This window comes from Corylus avellana, chromosome ca6, assembly GCF_901000735.1.
Source record: "Corylus avellana chromosome ca6, CavTom2PMs-1.0".
NCBI classification, from domain to species: Eukaryota; Viridiplantae; Streptophyta; class Magnoliopsida; order Fagales; family Betulaceae; genus Corylus; species Corylus avellana.
Window position 1 is genome coordinate 1726985 of NC_081546.1, and position 20313 is coordinate 1747297.

The 20313-nt window shown below is 37.5% G+C and overlaps 3 protein-coding genes and 1 pseudogene across 3 annotated transcripts; all 4 read left to right on the forward strand.

Annotated features, from left to right (window-relative positions):
* The first annotated feature begins 198 nt into the window (after positions 1-198).
* Positions 199-2254, forward strand: LOC132184963 (cytochrome P450 CYP82D47-like). Its single transcript, XM_059598762.1, has 2 exons — positions 199-1122; positions 1561-2254. The coding sequence occupies exons 1-2, from the start codon at positions 199-201 to the stop codon at positions 2182-2184; spliced, it is 1548 nt and encodes a 515-aa protein (XP_059454745.1). The 3' UTR covers positions 2185-2254.
* A 1015-nt stretch (positions 2255-3269) lies between these two features.
* Positions 3270-6045, forward strand: LOC132185594 (xanthotoxin 5-hydroxylase CYP82C4-like; annotated as a pseudogene).
* Positions 6046-7052: 1007 nt separating this feature from the next.
* Positions 7053-9355, forward strand: LOC132183637 (cytochrome P450 CYP82D47-like). The gene is made up of 2 exons (XM_059596998.1): positions 7053-8058; positions 8667-9355. Exons 1-2 carry the CDS (start codon positions 7138-7140, stop codon positions 9288-9290), a joined length of 1545 nt encoding a protein of 514 aa, XP_059452981.1. The 5' UTR covers positions 7053-7137; the 3' UTR covers positions 9291-9355.
* A 1918-nt stretch (positions 9356-11273) lies between these two features.
* Positions 11274-14013, forward strand: LOC132184324 (cytochrome P450 82A3-like). Its single transcript, XM_059597913.1, has 2 exons — positions 11274-12379; positions 13227-14013. The coding sequence occupies exons 1-2, from the start codon at positions 11429-11431 to the stop codon at positions 13920-13922; spliced, it is 1647 nt and encodes a 548-aa protein (XP_059453896.1). The 5' UTR covers positions 11274-11428; the 3' UTR covers positions 13923-14013.
* Positions 14014-20313: the final 6300 nt, after the last annotated feature.

Consider the following 20313-nt stretch of genomic DNA (forward strand, 5'->3'; position numbering starts at 1 on the left):
GTAATATTTTTGTTTTATTGCATTTAACTATTTATATTTTACACGGCAATCGGCATACATGGTATTACTTTATTTAAAATATTTTTAAATGATGTAAATTTGAACCAAGCAAGTATAGAAGTAAGTGAAACTGAGAGGGCCTTCAACAACTCAAGCCAAAGATCATATCTCTCCCGTAAAACAGTGTGATCGGCTACAATGGATTTTCTGCAGCTACCAAACCTAAACACAATCATAGCTGGATTGTTTGCCATACTTGTAGTAATTGCCTACTTGATCCAAAAGAGGTCCGGAGCTTCTAAGGGCAAAAGAGCACCCGAAGCTGCTGGCGGATGGCCTCTAATTGGTCACCTGCGGCTATTAGCCGGATCTCAGCTCCCCCACATCACTTTGGGAGCCTTGGCCGAAAAGTATGGACCAGCCTTTACCATTCGGATTGGGGTGCATCCAGCCTTGGTGATAAGTGGCTGGGAGTTGGCTAAGGAGTGCTTCACCACCAACGACGTCGCCCTATCTTCTCGTCCCAACCTTGTTGGTTCCAAACACTTGGGTTACAACTATGCCATGTTTGGATTCAGCCCCTATAGCTCTTATTGGCGTGAGATGCGCAAGATAACCACCTTGGAGCTACTCTCAAACCGCCGACTCGAGCTACTTAAGGATGTTCGAGCCTCCGAGGTGATGACCTCCTTAAAAGAGCTGTACAAGCTTCGGAGTACTGATGGTGTTTCAGTGGAGATGAAGCAATGGTTCGGGGATTTGGCTCTCAACGTGGTTCTTAGGATGGTAGTTGGAAAGCGATACTCCGGTGACGATGAAGATGCACGACGGTGTCAGAATGTATTCAGGGAGTTCTTTCAGTTGATGGGGCAGTTTGTGGTTGGGGACGCCATTCCTTATCTTGGGTGGTTGGATTTGGGTGGACATGAGAAGGCCATGAAGAAAACAGCGAAAGAGATGGATTGTTTAGCAACAGAGTGGTTGGAGGAGCACCGGAAGAGGAGAGGTTCAGGTGATCAGGCTAAAGGGCAGCAAGATTTCATGGATGTAATGTTATCGATCCTTGATGGCGCAGACCTGGCTGGCTTTGATCCTGATACCGTCAACAAGGCTACATGTTTGGTACGTATCTTATTTTAAGTAATGAACAATGCTTTCACCTAGATGTTGAAAGAATTAATAAGATAGATAGTGACACAGATATATACGTGGTTCGGTTTATGATTTACATCCATAAGATTAAGCTATAAAGCTGTATTAAGCTCTTATTTCTATGAGTGATATTTACAGTATAACATGCTCTTATTTATAAGAGAATCATGTTAGATGCAAATAGACTTCACTCTAATTAGGTGATAGTATTTAACTATTCATCTGTAATTCAGTGATAACCTTCAAGTGTAACTCAATAATATTTTTCAACTATAAATCTGTAATAATCTTAAAGTATAACTATTATTCTTGAACTCGATAGTACTCTATTAGATGTGACCTGAATTTTTGTTATAAGAATCACTAATTTTTTTATTTACAGTTACTAACAAAAATTGCATCATGTAGAATATGGTATCAGCAGGCTCGGACACAACCATGGTCACTCTGACGTGGGCACTGTCAGCATTGTTGAATAATCGGCACGCTTTAAGAAAAGCCCAAGAAGAAGTGGACATCCATGTGGGCAAGGAAAGACTAGTCAACGAAGAAGATATCAACAAATTGTTGTATCTCCAAGCCATCGTCAAAGAGGCTCTAAGGCTATACCCACCTGTGCCTTTCTCTGGGCAACGAGAATCCACAGAAGACTGCACCATTGGTGGCTACCATGTCCCAAAAGGCACCCGTCTGGTGGTCAATCTTTGGAAGATCCAGACAGACCCTCTGGTGTGGTCTGACCCATTTGAGTTCAAGCCAGAGAGATTTCTCACAACCCACAAGAATTTCGATGTCAAGGGTCAAAATTTTGAGCTCATCCCCTTCGGTGCCGGTAGAAGAGTGTGCCCTGGGATATCTTTCAGCCTTCAAATGTTGCACTTGACATTAGCTAGTCTGATACATGCGTTTGATATTTCAACTCCATCAAACGCTCCAGTTGATATGACTGCAACCTTTGGATTAACAAACATCAAATCCACGCCACTTGAGGTTGTCGTCAAACCTCGCTTGCCACCAAATCTTTATGAATAAATATTGTACTACTGCAGTTTGATGAAAAACAAAAAGCTAGGCTTGTCTCAGCAACGTTTACTTTCCTTAATTTCTCTAATAATATTACTGGTTGGGGAAAGGATAACCCATATAGTTTGCTTTTGTGATAAGGCTTAATTAGTAATTGTATGATGTACTTTGTTCGATCGGTTGCGTTAGGTTGTTTGGTTTTATTTATTTATTTTATTTTTGCACAAGAGAAGAGGAGAGAGAAATTCAAACTATTAACCACCACTTCATGAAATGTGATTTTCAGCTAATTAAACTACATACCCTTTAAAACTTTTTAATAGAGTATTGAGTAGTCCTATCTTTGTGTTCTTTCGTTTGCGTTTAATGGATTTTTGTTCATAAAATAAAATAAGAATCCATAATGCTGAATAAATTGTAATGTACAAAGCTGCTGCTTCTAGAAATGCTACGGGTTTACAAAAAATTAATAAAGGGAGGGTTATACAGTCACTTTTGAATTTGAAATGATTATTATTGAATTTTGATGTATTGATGATTTTAAAAAATATGTCACATTTGAATTTATTAGAGGATAGAGAAGGTGGCTAAAACTCTCTTACTATTGAGCTGAGAGAATAATTTCTGCTATTATTCATGGATTTAGCTTATGTGTTGTAAAAAAATAACAGCATATATGTGGTAGTTTTTTCAACCATTCAGATTTAATTTTATTCTCTCTTTTATTCATAAAGAACTTAAAATTAAATCTGGACCATCAAAAAAATTATAGCACACATAAAACTCTATGCTAGTTTCTTTTTTTTTTTGGTACATATTCAATAATATGAAATAACTCTTAACAAATGGCTCAAGCTAATTTATTGGTTCTACAAATTAAGTTAAACAAATTAATTTATATCTTTTTATTTTTAAATGCCCTAGTTGAGGGAACCCATGCATGCATGCTTCTTGCCAGAATTAACTTCAAGAATTCGGTATATCTATGTATCAAGCATGCGACTTCAGTAGAAATTGCTGTCGCAGTGGACTTATAAATTGACTTGGGATTCATGTTGATATGTGTACGTATATCTTAGTACTCTTGAATTCCCATGGATCCTTATCTACAATTAACTGCCATTGTTGTCTTCGTTTCCTTAATCTTTTACTTGTTGCGTTCATTGCTTGAAAAGAAAAAGAGCAAAGAGGCTCCTGAACCAGCTGGTGCATGGCCAATTATTGGCCACCTCCACCTTCTAGGCGGCAGTGATCAGCTTCTCTACCGAACCCTTGGAACAATGGCGGATATGTACGGCTCAGCATTTAGTATCCGCCTTGGCAGTCGCCGTGCTTTTGTTGTGAGTAGCTGGGAAGTAGCAAGGGAATGCTTCACCGTAAATGACAAGGCGCTTGCTTCACGCCCTACCACCGTAGCCGCGAAGCTCATGGGCTACAACCATGCCGTGTTTGGATTCGCACCCTACAGCCCCTTCTGGCTTGAGATGCGAAAGATTGCAACGCTTGAGCTTCTTTCGAACCGCCGGCTCGAGATGCTCAAGCACGTTAGGACTTCTGAAGCTGAGATGGGGATACGGGAGCTGTACACTTCATGGGTCCCAAATGGCTCCCGTCGTCCATTTCTTGTTGAGGTTAACCGGTGGTTAGATGAGTTGACACTTAATTAATGTGGTGGTCAGAATGGTGGCCGGGAAACGTTACTTTGGGGCCTCGGCTGCCAGCTGTGACGATGGGGAGGCCAGGAGGTGTCAAAAAGCGATCAGCCAATTCTTTCATCTGATAGGAATTTTTGTGGTGTCGGACGCACTTCCGTTTCTGTGGTGGTTGGATTTGAAGGGGCATGAAAGGGCGATGAAGAAGACGGCCAAGGAGTTGGATTCCATACTTGGAGGGTGGCTGGAGGAGCATCGTCAAAGGAGAGTTTCTGGTGAAGTTAAGGCTGACGAGGGTGAGCAGGACTTCATTGATGTGATGTTGTCACTTCAGGAGGAAGGTCAACTCTCAAATTTTCAATATGATGCAGCTACTAGCATCAAGTCTACCTGCCTGGTATGTTGATTGTTGATTTTCATTGAAGAATTTGAATTTGTGGTTATATAAATTAGCTAGAAAAACTATTCTTGGGCTTATTAATTCCTACACTAGCGGTGACGATATTGGCCACCCACAGAAGTTCTGGGTTGAGCCTTTTGTGTCATCTCAAGAACAATAGGCCCATGCGTTGGCCCATGCGTTGGCCCAATTATTGGGTGGGCATACCTGCCATATTAATTAACATATATACGTAGCTCACTAAGGGATAAGAAGGCTTAGGGCTTGATTGAGATTGCATTTGAGAAGTTTAAAAGTGCTTTTAACACTCAAAAAGTCAATTTAAAGAAAAAATTATTTATTTGGTAAAAAAAATTAAAAGCGCTTTTAAGGGTTCAAAAAGCCTAAAAATGACCAAAACATACTTTTGATAAAAGTTTTAAAATGATACTTTTGATAAAAGTTTTAAAATGATACTTTTGCCAAAAAAAACGTTTTTTTTTACTTAAAAACTCTATTTCCTCAAACGCAATCTCAAATATGCTCTTACATGTTTTGAAAAGCTTAAAATGTAGGACTATTTTGTTTTAGGTTGTTTGAATTTCTATGTTATTCAGAGAACTTATAATAATAGGGGCCAACAATTCAGCCCGAAGAGTTTAAGGATTTTAGTTGAAACCTAGCTAACATTCTTTTAAAAAGTTCTACCCTTTTAAGAACTTTGTTTGAATAACATAGACATTTGAAAAGTTTGAGAATAACACATAAATTATTATATATACGGTTTAAATAACATAGAAATTTGAGAAGTACTCTAAGAGAGGGGGCTACAAGCTAGGCCTATCTGCTTTGAGTAGCCTAAAATGTAAAATTCTTCGCCTCTCTTATTCTGCCCAAATTTAAGTATTATTTAGAAAGTTTAATAACCAGGAATCGAAGGGTTTTAAGGATTTTTATGATAGTATATGTCATATGTGCGTTATTAGTACTATATATTATATATTTTGGATTACTTATAGTATATATTTATCTTCATTGTGTTTACAAAATTTTATGCAGGCGCTTATCCTTGGTGGCAGTGACACTACAGCAGGGACACTGACATGGGCGATCTCATTACTCCTGAACAATCAACATGCGTTGAAGAGGGCACAAGAAGAATTAGACCTTCATGTTGGTATGGACAGACAGGTTGATGAGTCGGACATAAGAAACCTCGTTTATCTTCAAGCCATTATCAAGGAAACTCTCCGCCTATACCCAGCCGGTCCCCTCTTAGGACCGCGGGAAGCATTGGAAGATTGCACCATTGCTGGCTATCGTGTGCCTGCTGGCATCCGATTGGTGGTAAACGTGTGGAAGGTTCAAAGAGATCCAAGGGCTTGGATCAATCCGTGTGCTTTCCAGCCAGAGAGATTTCTCGAAGCCCATGCGAGCGTTGATGTTAGAGGTCAACACTTTGAACTTATGCCCTTTGGCTCCGGCAGACGGTCATGCCCAGGTGTCTCGTTTGCTCTCCAAATGCTTAACTTGACACTTGCTCGTCTTCTCCATGGGTTTGACTTGTCAACCCCATTGGATGAACTTGTTTGATATGACCGAAAGCCCAGGATTAACTATTCCAAAAGCAACTCCATTAGAGATTCTCCTCACACCACGCCTTCCTGCTAAACTCTATGACTATTAAAGTGTTTCTTGGGGGAGTTGGAGTCATAGATATGAATAAATCAAATAAGATCAAGTGTTGTTGGCAAGAGGGGATCGTTAAATCTTTGGGTATATTGTGTAAGAATATTATTGAATGATCTATTGACGGAAGGATTTACTTCCGTTAGGGTGAAAATCTAATGAAGAACCAAAGTGAAAAAAAAAATAAAAAATATAAGAAATGCAATTATCATATTAGACTATTCTCATCTCCACTACTTTATTTATAGAATGCAATGCAACTCTTCATGGAATGATTAAGTGTGGGAATAATTACATCTATTATGGTGTGATCACCCCTACATTTTCAAATTGGGAAGGTGATTGCAAATATTCGGATACGAGATAAGTGTAGTTTCTCCTTAACATCTAATATTATTGGATCCTAATAATAATATTATATCAAGATCTGATCACTAGCTTGGAGACGTCCAAGCAGTGTCTATCTCTTCAATAAACTTGTATTATAGGCCGATGGGGAAGGGAGATCTATTGATCATTATTATAGTGTAATAATAAATTAAGATTTTGGAGCAAACAAAGAAAAAAGAAATAAAATTAACAACATACATGAAGAGAATATTTATGTCACCCACATATACACTCAGGCCGCTCCATGTGTAGGTCAATTAAGCCACCGTACGTCGTGTTGGCGATAAAGGCCAAAGCCACATACAAATAAGCCGCAAGAGAGGAATCACAGTAGAGAAGGAGATAATGTTTATCTCATAGCCAAAGAGTTTACATTGCATTCTAGTTCTTATCCTAGTTCAAACATTATCTTCTTCTCGACCGTGATTCCTGTTGTGAGGCATAATTTATAATAAATTAAGAAAAGAAAAGAAAAGAAAAAAAAATTGGTCCCTTTGTCCCTAGCGCCTATGGTCAACAAAAATCACGACAACAAATTAAGGATGACAGCCTTGATCAACCTTAATTATTGCGTCGACGTCTTCTTCCTCTGTTCGTCCCTAATCTATAAGATAACTTATAAAATTTCATCGTGCCGTATATATAAAAAAAGGAAAAAACTAAATGACAGATAATGCATGGTCATAGTTTTGTTTTATTGCATTTAACTATTTACACTTTACACGGCAATCGGCATACAATTACTTTATTTAAAATATTTTTAAATGATGTAAAATTGAACCAAGCAAGTATACAAGTATGTGAAACTAGAGGGCCTTCAACAACTCAAGACAAAGTGATCAGCTACGTACAATGGATTTCCTGCGAATACCAAATCTAAGCACAATCATAGCTGGATTGTTTGCCATACTTGTAGTTGCCTACTTTATCCAAAAGAGGTCCGGAGCTTCTAAGGGAAAAAGAGCACCCGAAGCTGCAGGCGGATGGCCTCTAATTGGTCACCTGCGTCTATTAGCCCGATCTCAGCTCCCCCACATCACTTTGGGAGCCTTGGCCGAAAAGTATGGACCAGCCTTTACCATTCGGATTGGGGTGCATCCAGCCTTGGTGATAAGTAGCTGGGAGTTGGCTAAGGAGTGCTTCACCACCAACGACGTCGCCCTATCTTCTCGTCCCAACCTTGTTGGTTCCAAACACTTGGGTTACAACTATGTCATGTTTGGATTCAGCCCCTATAGCTCTTATTGGCGTGAGATGCGCAAGATAACCACCATGGAGCTACTCTCAAACCGCCGACTCGAGCTACTTAAGGATGTTCGAGCCTCCGAGGTGATGACCTCCTTAAAAGAGCTGTACAAGCTTTGGAGTACTGATGGTGTTTCAGTGGAGATGAAGCAATGGTTCGGGGATTTGGCTCTCAACGTGGTTCTTAGAATGGTAGTTGGAAAGCGATACTCCGGTGACAATGAAGATGCACGACGGTGTCAGAATGCATTCAGGGAGTTCTTTCAGTTGATGGGGCAGTTTGTGGTTGGGGACGCCATTCCTTATCTTGGGTGGTTGGATTTGGGTGGACATGAGAAGGCCATGAAGAAAACAGCGAAAGAGATGGATTGTTTAGCAACAGAGTGGTTGGAGGAGCACCGGAAGAGGAGAGGTTCAGGTGATCAGGCTAAAGGGCAGCAAGATTTCATGGATGTAATGTTGTCGATCCTTGATGGCGCAGACCTGGCTGGCTTTGATCCTGATACCGTCAACAAGGCTACATGTTTGGTACATATCTTATTTTAAGTTGTTGTGGATGCAATTGTGAAGTTTATGTCTCATATTGAGAAAATATAAAGAATAAGAGTAATTAATATATTTAAGTGGATCCAAGCTCTTGAGCTTAAGCTTTTGGGTTAGAAGTAGTGTCCTAATATGTATATTAATTTACTCTTATTTAACTCCTGAGCCCATGGTTAGTTTTCACGCTTGATACACGCGTTTGGTTTGATTTCGGTAAAAAGAGAGATTTCTCTTGAAGTACACGTGGCACTCTTGTGTGCATGTGGGGGAGTTTGGTCAATGTGATAGAGACTTACAACTCACAAGTGATGGAAGATTTGTTGTGCATGCACTTAATTATGATGTTTGTATCCCACATTGAGAAAATATAAAAAATAAGAGTGATTAATATACGTAAGCCCATTAACTTAAGCTTTTGAGCTAAAAGTTGTGTCCTAATATGTATATTAACTTATTTTTGTTGGACTCCCTTAGTGTTTGTCTCCCCGACATAAGTAATGAACAACGCTTTCACCTAGATGTGACCAGAATTTTTGTTTTAAGAATCACTAATTTTTTTATTTACAGCTATTAACAAAAATTGCACCATGTAGGCTATGGTATCAGGAGGCGCGGACACAACCATGGTCACTCTGACGTGGGCACTGTCAGCATTGTTGAATAATCGGCACGCTTTAAGAAAAGCCCAAGAGGAAGTGGACATCCATGTGGGCAAGGAAAGACTAGTCAGTGAAGAAGATATCAACAAATTATTGTATCTCCAAGCCATTGTCAAAGAGGCTCTAAGGCTATACCCACCTGCGCCTCTATCTGGGCTACGAGAATCCACGGAAGACTGCACCATTGGTGGCTACCATGTCCCAAAAGGAACCCGTCTGGTGGTCAATCTTTGGAAGATCCAGACAGACCCTTTGGTGTGGTCTGACCCATTAGAGTTCAAGCCAGAGAGATTTCTCACAACCCACAAGAACTTCGATGTCAAAGGTCAAAATTTTGAGCTCATCCCCTTCGGTGCCGGTAGAAGAGCGTGCCCTGGGATATCTTTCGGCCTTCAAATGTTGCACTTGACATTAGCTAGTCTGATACATGCGTTTGATATTTCAACTCCATCAAACGCTCCAGTTGATATGACTGCAACCTTTGGATTAACAAACATCAAATCCACGCCACTTGAGGTTGTCCTCAAACCTCGCTTGCCACCAAATCTTTATGAATAGATATTGTACTACTGCAGTTTGATGAAAAACAAAAAGCTAGGCTTGTCTCAGCAACATTTACTTTCCTTAATTTCTCTAATAATATTGCTGGTTGGAGAAAGGATAACCCATATAGTTTGCTTTTGTGATAAGGCTTAATTAGTAATTGCATGGTGTACTTTGTTCGATTGGTTGCATTAGTTTGTTTGGTTTTATTTATTTATTTTATTTCTGCACAAGATGAGGAGATAGGGAGATTCGAACTATTGATCACCATTTCATAAAATGCGATTTTCAGCTAATTGAGCTACATACCCCTTAAAACTTTTTAATAGAGTATTGAGCACTCTTGTCTTTGTGTTCTTTCGTTTGCGTTTAATGGATTTTTGTTCATAAAATAAAATAAAATAAGAATCCATGATGCTGAAAGGAAAATAAAGAAAAAAAAAAAAAAGACCTACGTTAAAATAAATTGTAATGTACAAAGCTAGCGAAATGCTACGTACGGGTTTACAAAAAATTAATAAAGAGAGGGTTATACTGTCACTTTTGAATTGAAAATGATTATTATTGAATTTTAATATACTGATAATTTTAAAAATCCGGTCGCATTTGAATTTATTAGAGGATGGAGAGGATGGAGAAGGCGGCTAAAACTCTCTTACTATTTTGCTGAGAGAATAATGCATTATTCTCTCAGCAAAATAGTAAGAGAGTTTTAGCTGCCTTCTCCATCCTCTAATAACTTCAAACGTAACCTGATTTTTAAAATCATCGATACATTAAAAAAAAAAATTAGAAAAAAAACAAAAAACAAAAAACACCACAAAATAACAAAAAACGAATGGAGCCCATTGATTGATTGGAGGAAGGCAAAGTCACGAACGTTATCTCTTAAAAGGTCGTAACCACCTCATGATGTATTTGAATATTGTACGTACGTGTTGAATATTCTTATGGTGGAATTGAGAGATTGACACAAAGATTTGGGAAGAAAGAAAAGGACATGCATGATATATGTATGTGGGAATTGCATTGGCCACAGACTTGGTCATAAGGGTGGTCCCTAACAGCTCGAGAGAGAAGTTTGGCTTTCCATCTTGAAATCTTATCTTTAAGGTCATTAATGGCCACATTAATTTCTTGTTCTTGTGAATGGAAGGGATGGTAGTGAGGTTGATCGAGGATACCCTTAATGGAAGCAATGATGCATGGAAGGCATGTTGTTCTTGCTGAAAAACATAGAGGGTTAAATAAGAAAAAACCACAATTAACCGCTAACTGTTTTTTAAATGAAAATTTGAGAAACAAAAAAAAAAAAAAAAATCCAAAACCCAATCCTACTGGACCTACTGGGCGGTATATAGACGGAACACAATGGATACCTCTATCTATCACCACTCTTACGCCTCCACAAGAAGAATAGTGATATTTCTCAATTTTGTTACATATAAAAATTTTAAAGGTTGGTTGGAAAAAACTTTCTCCAGCTCAATTTAATTAAAAGATATTTCTCCCATTTTTGACTCTTATAAAAGAGGAGAAGGCGTCTAAAACATTCTTAATTCAGCTGGGATAATAATTCCTAGTAAACTACAAAAAATGAGCTCATTAATATAATTACATGGACTCATACAAGTCAAAATTAAAAATAGTACCACAAAATATCTAAATATGCGTCTATAAAAGCTAATTCCAAGTTCTCATAGTCAAAGATAACCCCTAAGAGCATTCCGAGTAGTTTCCTCGTCATTTTTCTTATATTTAAGGATCCAAACTACTTTTTGCTTCCTTATGTCAAAATATGCCCCAATAGCTTCCCTTAATCATTCCCTATATCATTAAAATATTTATTTTTTTAATTATATTATATATATGAGAGGAGAGATGAGAGAGAATTGTAAGAGGAGAGAGGAGAGAGGAGAGTGTAAAGAAGAGAGAGAAATGTTTTTTTTTGAATTTAATAATCATAAGGATCGCAATAGTAGAACCCTATACTTTGGGTTCTACTGTAGCGATCCTCATGGTTGAGGCTCATTTAGGGAATCTGCTGTGGGACATTTTTTGTGATTTTTTGGACATATTTCCTACACATAGGGAACAGACTCCCTATAAGGGAGTCTGCTGAGAATGCTCTAAGGCTCCAATCATAAGCTAAAATGGATATTCTTTCATCTTACTCAAACTCTGCCATAGCAGGACTCCTGGCCGTTATTCTCTTTTCCTATTACCTTCTAAGGAGGTCCAGAGTTGGCTTGCCCAAAAAAGCACCTATCGCTGCGGGTGCATGGCCTATAATTGGTCACCTCCCTCTGTTGGGGGGAACAAACACTCCCCACATAACGTTGGGAGCTATGGCTGAAAAGTACGGGCCAATTTTTACTATCCATCTCGGGTTGCAACGTGCTTTGGTAATAAGCAGTTGGGAGATGGCCAAGGAGTGCTTCACCACCAACGACTTGGCTGTTTCCTCGAGGCCCAAGTTTGTAGCTGCCAAACACTTTGGCTATAACTTCGCCCTGTTCAGCTTCGCACCCTACGGTCCCTATTGGCGTGACATACGTAAAATAGCCACCTCGGAGTTACTATCTAACCGTCGGCTTGAGATTCTTTCCTACGTTCGAGTCTCCGAAGTTGAGACCACCTTACAAGAGCTATACAAAGTGTGGACAAAGAAAAAGGAGTCGGGGCAGATTTTGGTGGAGTTGAAGCAGTGGTTTGGAGACATGAGTCTCAACGTGATTCTTAGGATGGTAGCTGGAAAACGCTACTTTTCTACCACTGCAGTGGCTGATGAGGTCCATGAGGAGGAGTCGCAACGAATCCAAAAGTTAGTGAGGGAATTCTTTCATTATATTGGGATGTTTGTGGTGTCGGATACCATACCTTGCCTTGGGTGGTTGGATTTGGGTGGACATGAGAAGGCCATGAAGAAAGCTGCAAAAGAATTGGATGGTCTTCTTGGAAAATGGTTGGAAGAGCATAAGCGTAAGAGAGCTGCGGGTGAGGATAAAGAGGATAAAGATTTTATGGACGTAATGCTTTCAGTCCTTGATGGCAAAGACGTTGCAGGTTATGACGCTGATACGATCAACAAGGCCACATGTTTGGTACGTACGCGCATTCCTTTTTCACTTCTTATATTAATTGGGTGCAACTATATGCATTTGCGTTTTGCCAGCTATAGTAGAGCTTTCGCTTTTTAGCCTTTTGTTTTGTTTTGTTTTTATTTTTTATTTTTTTGTTTTGTTTTTTTATTTTTTTTGTTGAAAAACTGTTTTGGCTTGTTAATGATCGAACTGAAACTAATTTTGATCATAAATTGAATTTCTCTATTTTTTATCCATTCAAATATATATATATACATACATTTTAGAGTAGATTTTTCTTTTTAAATTTCAATCGCAATTTTCAAATTAATTTGGGGAAAATATATTTTATTCTCCGGAATTATTATCCATTTTTTAATTGCATCTCCAAATTTTAAAAAGTGACATCTCAATGCCCAACATACTACAATTGCGTGTCATATTAGATACTTTTGCATTTTTCTTCTCAAATATCTTTGAAGTTATAAAAAAAAAATTAAAAAAAATATAAAAATAACCATTTGAAAAAAATAATTAAGGAGCTAATATGAAAATTGACACAAATTTCTTCTAAACTGGTTTGGAGGGAATTTCCTTCAACCTATTCTAATAAGTCCCAAGTGTCTAACATGTTTGGGTTTGTAAAAAAAAATCAATGTTTAGGGTCATAGCTAAGTAAAATGACAATAAATGAATATTAAGAATATTAAAAAAAACATGTGAGAGATGATATTTGGCACTTATTAAAGTAGATTTGAAGAAATTTTCTCAAACTAGTTTGAATGAAATTTTTGTCCGATGAAAAAAATAACAAAAAAAATGTATGTTCTATGGTCTCAATATTCTAACAAAAGTTGTACTTTTGTAGAATATAATTTTAGGAGGCGCTGACACCAACACAGTTACCATAATTTGGGCAATATCGCTATTGTTGAACAACCGCCAAGTGTTGAAAAAGGCACAAGAAGAGCTTGACATCCATGTGGGCAAGGAAAGAGCTTTAAACGAGTCAGATATCAATCAATTGGTCTACCTTCAGGCCATTGTCAAAGAGGCGTTACGTTTATATCCAGCAGCACCTCTATCAGGACCACGTGAATTCTCTAAGGACTGCATCATAGGTGGTTACCATGTCCCCAAAGGCACCCGGTTGATCACAAACATTTGGAAAATTCAAATAGATCCGCGCATATGGTCGGATCCATTGGCATTCAAGCCGGAAAGATTTCTTACCGCCCAATTAAAAGATGTTGATCTTAGGGGTAAAAGTTTCGAGTTAATCCCGTTTGGAAGTGGTAGAAGAGTTTGCCCTGGAATATCTTTTGGCCTTCAAATGGTGCACTTAACATTGGCTAGCTTCTTACACAGGTATGACATCTCAACTCCTTCGAATGCACCTGTTGATATGACTGAGAGCCTTGGATTAACAAACTTAAAAGCCACTCCTCTTGAAGTCCTCATCACACCGCGCCTACCTAGCTTCCGAGTTATATGGATAAATGACGACCGTCAAATAAAGTTCAAGGATGGGCCTAAGTACTATAATGACAGGATTTTTTCATAAATATGCATATTATTATAATCATAATAATTGTAAATTATTGCAATCTCTTTATTATTAAGAAACATTTTATAATACTTACATGATTACAATCGTTATTAAGTGATTTTCCTATATTCCAAAATAAGTTGTAATCTCGTCAATAAAGATGTTGTTTGCCATCCACTTATCTTGGCATGCACAATTAAGTCAAGTGCATTGCATTAATTGTTTCAATTTCTATTATCGGTTCAATGGAAAACCATTACATGATTTACATCAAAATGATTGAAAAAAGGAAATCTCTGTCAAATTAACAAGAGAAAAAATAGAGACACAATTAACTTTTTGACACAAAAAAAAAAAAAAAAAAAAAAAAAAAAAAATTCTAAAGCAATAATATTCTATGTGGTTCTTTTTCTATTTGGTATTTTTTTTTTTTTTGAAAAAAAAGGTATTTTTCTTCATAATAATGATCATTTTTTTTTTAAAAAAAAAAAACCATTTTCCTGAAGAAAAATACCATTTTTTTTTGTGTGTCTATGTCATTCCTCAATTAACAATGGCTGACAGGAAGAAAAATCTGAGTCATTGGCCACTTTTCCATTTCTGGGGTCTAAGAAAATCTATCTGAAGACAAAACAGGAAAAAAGGTATTTTGTATCATTCACGCGTCCGTGGTTGAAGCTGATTGAGTGAAGTAATTCTAGGTAGCCTACTTGTGTCCTACTAAGAATAATGTGGCTATTAAAATTATCATTGGACTTGTGATTGATCATTATTAAATTTTAATCAAATGATCATTTTAATTAATAGCTACATTATTCTTAGTAAAACACAAATAAAACATAACTAAGCCACCTAAAATTACTCGATTGAGTGCCCTTTACGTCGTACAATAGTGGTGCTCATTTTCTTGAAAGATATATGCTCTTTCCTGACACACGCATCCTTTTCTACAACTTTCATGGGGCCACTATCCTTGCCTTTTTCTCTTCGGACTCTTCCTGGCCTCTTCTTTCTATTTAATTTGGATACTAAGAAGAGCTCAAATAATTGCTCGTAATTAAAACATCACTTCCACCAGAAGCTGGACGTGCTCTAATTAATTGAATATATTACTCGATCGATAGTTTGTTTCGTACAGGAAAATGAGTTACCTGACCTATATATATGAATTTGATACTTGGCGCCACTCCCGTCATGCCACTTTTATCCCCACTATATATGTAGATGGAGCTAGCATTTTATTGGGTTAAATTACTTAAATGATTACATATATATGACTCCACAGTTTATCCCAATTTTCAGTTAAATATTATATGTGTTGGACTTCTTTAGCTTGTTTATAAAGAGTTTGAGTTCACAAGTTAAATAGTTAAATTTATCATTTTCTATCAATTTAAACTTTTAGAATAAATGATAGTTTAACTCGATAAGTCAACATCACATTACTCAGCCAAAGGATGCCGCCAATTTATGACTAACTTATATGTGGAAGGAGAGAATTTTATAACTTATTATGGCATATATCATAAAGGATTTAGCTTATATGCTGGAAAAAAAAAAAAAAAAAAAAACATTTGTGTTGTACTTTTTTCAACCGTCCAGATCTAATTTCATTGTTTCTCTCCATTTCTGGGATCTAAGAAAATCTATCAAAAGACAACAGAAAAAAAAATGTATTTTGTATCATTCATGAAAAAAGTTAACGCTGGATCTGCGGTTGAAGCTAATAAATTAGTCATATTATTTATAGAAAATAATATATTAAAAAAAAAAAACACTTGAATATGAAAATTTGATTAGCATTTTAACATCTCAAAAAGTTAGAAGAATGGTTTTTAATTAAATTTTTAATATTTAATTGCTGGCTGGAGAAAGGATAACCCATAGTTTGCTTTTGTGATAAGGCTTAGTAATTGTATGGTATTTGTTCGATCGGTTGCGTTAGTTTGTTTGGTTGTTTTTTTTTACATGTCCGTGCAAAAAGATGGGGAAGATAAATTTAAACTAGTGATCACCGCTTTATGAGGTATAATTTTCAGCTAATTAATTTACCCATTGATGACTTTTTAATAGGATGTTGAGTAGCCCTATCTTTGTATTCTTTCCTTGCATTTAATGGATTTCTGTTCATTAAAAAAAAAAAAAAACCACATGAAAATAAATTGCAATGTACAAAGCTGCTGCTTCTAGAAATGTTACGGGTATAAAAAAATTAATAAAAGGCGGAAGGAGAAGGAGGCTAAAACTCTCTTAATTCAGCTGAGAGAAGAGTCCTAGCAGACTAAAACACCACAAAATAACAAAAAAACGAATGGAGCCCACTGACTGACTGGTGGAACGTTACATCTATCTTCTCTTAAAAGCTACATGCAGCCCAGGGTAAAACCCATAAAAAATGTCGAAATTGTTTACTATCTGTCAAGAAATGGCCATCTTGGGACACGAAACATGAGCAAGAATTCCTCAATTATGATTTTTGTCACTCTGGCAGCCTGGCAGCAAATAATTAAGTCAAAGGACTTGATGGAATAGAGAGGTGCCCAACTAGAGCTATGACCACCGGCCGTCAAGTTTTATGGCGGGTGGGACTCCTCACACTTTTTCAAGATCATATACTCTGGAGGAGGAAGTGTAGGGGCTAAGGGTTTTTTTCTTTCTTTCTAACCGTGGACTAGAGGTTGTCTCAACAATGTTTCCTTAATTTCTCTAATATTTGCTGGTTGGAAAAAGGATACCTATAATTTGCTTTTGTGATAAGGCTTAGTAATTGTATGTTGTTATTTATTTGTATATATATAGTTGGACTAAGGATGGGGATATTTTTTACCAGCAAGTTTGGGACGAGAAGATAGGGCCACGTCATTGGTGGTGAAGCATTCCTTGGCCAATTCCCAGCTACTTATCATCAAGGCTGGATGCACCCCAATCCGAATGGTAAAGGCCGGTCCAAACTTTTCGGCTAAGGCTCCCAAAGCCACGTGGGGGAGCTGATCGGATCCACCTAATAGTCGGAGGTGACCAATTAGAGGCCATCTCTTTTTCCCTTAGAAGCTCGGGACCTCTTTTGAATCAAGTAGGAAACTACAAGTATGGCGAACAATCCAGCTATGGTTGTGTTTAGGTTTGGTAGCTGCAGGACATCCATTACTGTTATGGGAGAGAAATTGGCCTCCCAGTTTCACATATATACTTGCTTGGATCAATTTGTATGGATGAGGCCGGTGCGATTAAAATTTTCAGATATGATATTATATATTATATCCGTTTTCCAATTATTTAAAATTAATTTAAATAAAATGGCATATGTACACCTAAAAATCAAAATCTTAACAGTAAAATATATCTTCTCCATTAATTTCAGTTCCACTTTGCTAATGCCACCATTAGTTTTAAGCTTGCCATGACCACATGCAATGTCGTCGTCATCTTGTAAGAGTTTAAAGTAATTAATTATTATATGTATATTAGGATATATAGTAAATGGACATAATAATTGATAATAAAGTGAATAAAAATTCTTACAAGCGACCATTTGGCGCTAGCTAATATTGAAGAATTTTTTTTTAAATTTTTTTTAATTAATTAATTAATTAATTAATTTTTTTAAGTTATCTTATAAAGTAGTGGCCAACATAAAAACAAGACGTCGAAGCAGATAAGGTTGGTTGAGCGTGTCATTGATTCTTTGTTGACTATTGGGCCGGGGGAACTTTTTTTTTTTTTTTTTCCTTAATTAACTTTTTTGTCACGCCCCAAATTTTATAAAATTGAGAGCCCACCTTGGAGCTACTCTCGAACCGCTTACTCGAGCTACTTAAGGATGTTCAGGCCTCTGCGATGAAGACCTCCTTAAAAGAGCTGTACAAGCTCCAGACTGGCGGTGTTTCAGTGGAGATGAAGCAGTGGTTCGGGGACTTGACTCTCAACGTGGTTCTTAGGATGGTTCTTAGAGGATTTGGTTAATTAAGTTCATCTTTTGTCCAGACCACTTAGTGTAAGTGGAAAAGTAGGTAAGGATAGAGTTGGCTTCAATGGAGTTGGCTTTGAATAAGATCATAAGATCATTCGCATATAGCATGCATGGTTAATTCTCAAATAAAACACACAATTGCTTTGAGAAACATTTGGAAGTAATCAATTAGAGGTTCAATCCTTCAATTTATTCCTTTTCTTTTCATTTCATTTGAATATTGAACAGAAAAACTCTCGAGTTTCTATCACGTGTATACGATTATATAGGTGAATTTTAATATGATCTATTCAATTAAACGAATTAGACTTTTTAATTCTAACCCATTAATTTTGTGTTAAACTTGTGAGTTGATATATCATATTTGAATTGTGTTGAGTTATTGATATAAGGCTATATAAGTTAAGCCTTAACCAATATTAACCTATTTAATTAAAGGGATGATAATTTTGTATCAAATTCATATATAATTGATTCAGGTCAAATAAAAAATTATCAACCTTACTTTGATTACAACTTCTCTAATTGAAACAATCATCTCATGATACTAATTCATTAGTAGAGAAAGATGATAGACTAAGCACGAAACCTATATGTTTGTACTTTGACACGTCCGTAGCTCATGTGTCGTGGAGGGTGGAGATCAAATGGTCACTTTTACGTGCATGCTATTATGGTACTTACATATATATTCCGAAGAATGATGTGCTCGTATTTTAAATGTTTGACATTAATTAATTAAGATAAACGTTCTGGTGGAGGTAGTGTCGGACTTAGAACATTGTTGTTGTAGGGGCCAAACTAAAATATGATAAACATAATCTAAAACAAAAATGAAGTGCAACCTAGCACAATTGAACCAAAAAACAAAAAATGCATAAATAGTTCAAAGGTGTGTAAAGAACACTTCTAAGAGTTCATGACAATTTGAATCAAATTTCTGGGTTACCGATTGATACTGTCCCTATTTATGTTTGTTTGTGTTTATATATATAAGCAGGGGCGCTATACTTTTTATTATTTTATTATTTTGATAAAAGATAAAAATAATCTACACAGCTACATCCCTATCAAAAAAAAAAAAAAAAAAGCTTACACGGAAAGAATGAAGAAGAAAGAATTTTCCAGAAGGAGAATCATAAATCAATCAACTCAAAATTTTCATTAAAAAGTAAAAATTTTTAAATGGCTGACATGTGGCTCTGCCACTAGGTGGAAGCAACGAATCTCTTGTCTGGAAGCCACAAACCAGTCAAGTGAAGCTGATTGAGTGTCCGTGACATCTTACAATGGTGCACATTTTTCTTGACCTGAATAATTGAGAGTGTACTCCTTTACTAGGGCCAACTTGGCAAACTGGAGACCCAGGCGCATGTGGTGCACAAGCAGAAGGGCTGGCAGCGCCAAAACATGTGAAGCCCACGTGCAAGAGCTTTTACCGGCACGTAGGGGCGCGTTCGGGGTCTAATGGCGGAGTGCTTGGCAGAGATATGACCGGCGGCGTTAAATCTGTGGAGCGGATTAGCAACTTTGCTGATCGAGCCAACGTGGTGGCATGTGGAGGAGCTGCAGCGGCACGTGGAGTGACATACAGAACTTTCTGGAGGTGTGTGAGGGGGTGTGGAAGCTTGGACGCTCCAGATCTCTTCTGACCTGGACTTGGCGGCGTCTGATTTAGTCGATTGGAGTGGAGTGTGAAGCTTTGTCACAGCTGTGGCGCAGCATTGAGGCGATTGCTAGTGCGAGGAACCCTTTGGACGCTCGTGGAGGTGCGTTTACTAACATACAAAACCTTCTTCTGGCGCGTGTGAGCGCGTGGAAGCTTGGACGCTTCAGATATCTTTAGATCTGTATTTGACGGCGTCTGATCTGTTGTCTGAGGAGGAGTGGGTAGCTTCGGCAACAACAACGGCGACGCGGGCAGAAACTGGCAGAGGCGCATGGCGGCGCGTCTAAGGGCCGATGGGGGTGGATCTTCCACAGACCTGTAGATCTGTGCCTCGCAAGCATGAATCTGGGATACATTTTCACATATGAGGCTGTGTTAAAGGCTTAGAATTGATTTTGAGCGGAAAAACGCTTGGCGGCTACAGATTAAGTGGCTCTGGATCTATAGGTTGGCACGATTTTTGAGACTATGAGCAGCAGAAATTTTGGCGGCGCTTGATGTAGTGCAATGAGACTGAAATTCACCAAAGGGAAAACGTAAAAAAGACGTTTATTGAAGGCTACAGAAAAGTGGCTCTAATACCATGTTAGAATAATAGAGAGATATAGAAGAACGGAAGAATAATAGGGAAAACGAAAGCACAAAATGGACTACATTGTATTGATATGAATTGATAATATGAAGGACTACAAAGACCTTTATTTATAGAGAGGCTATGAGTGATAGGCAAATAACCTAATAAACTAAAGATATATAAACTTAGCAGA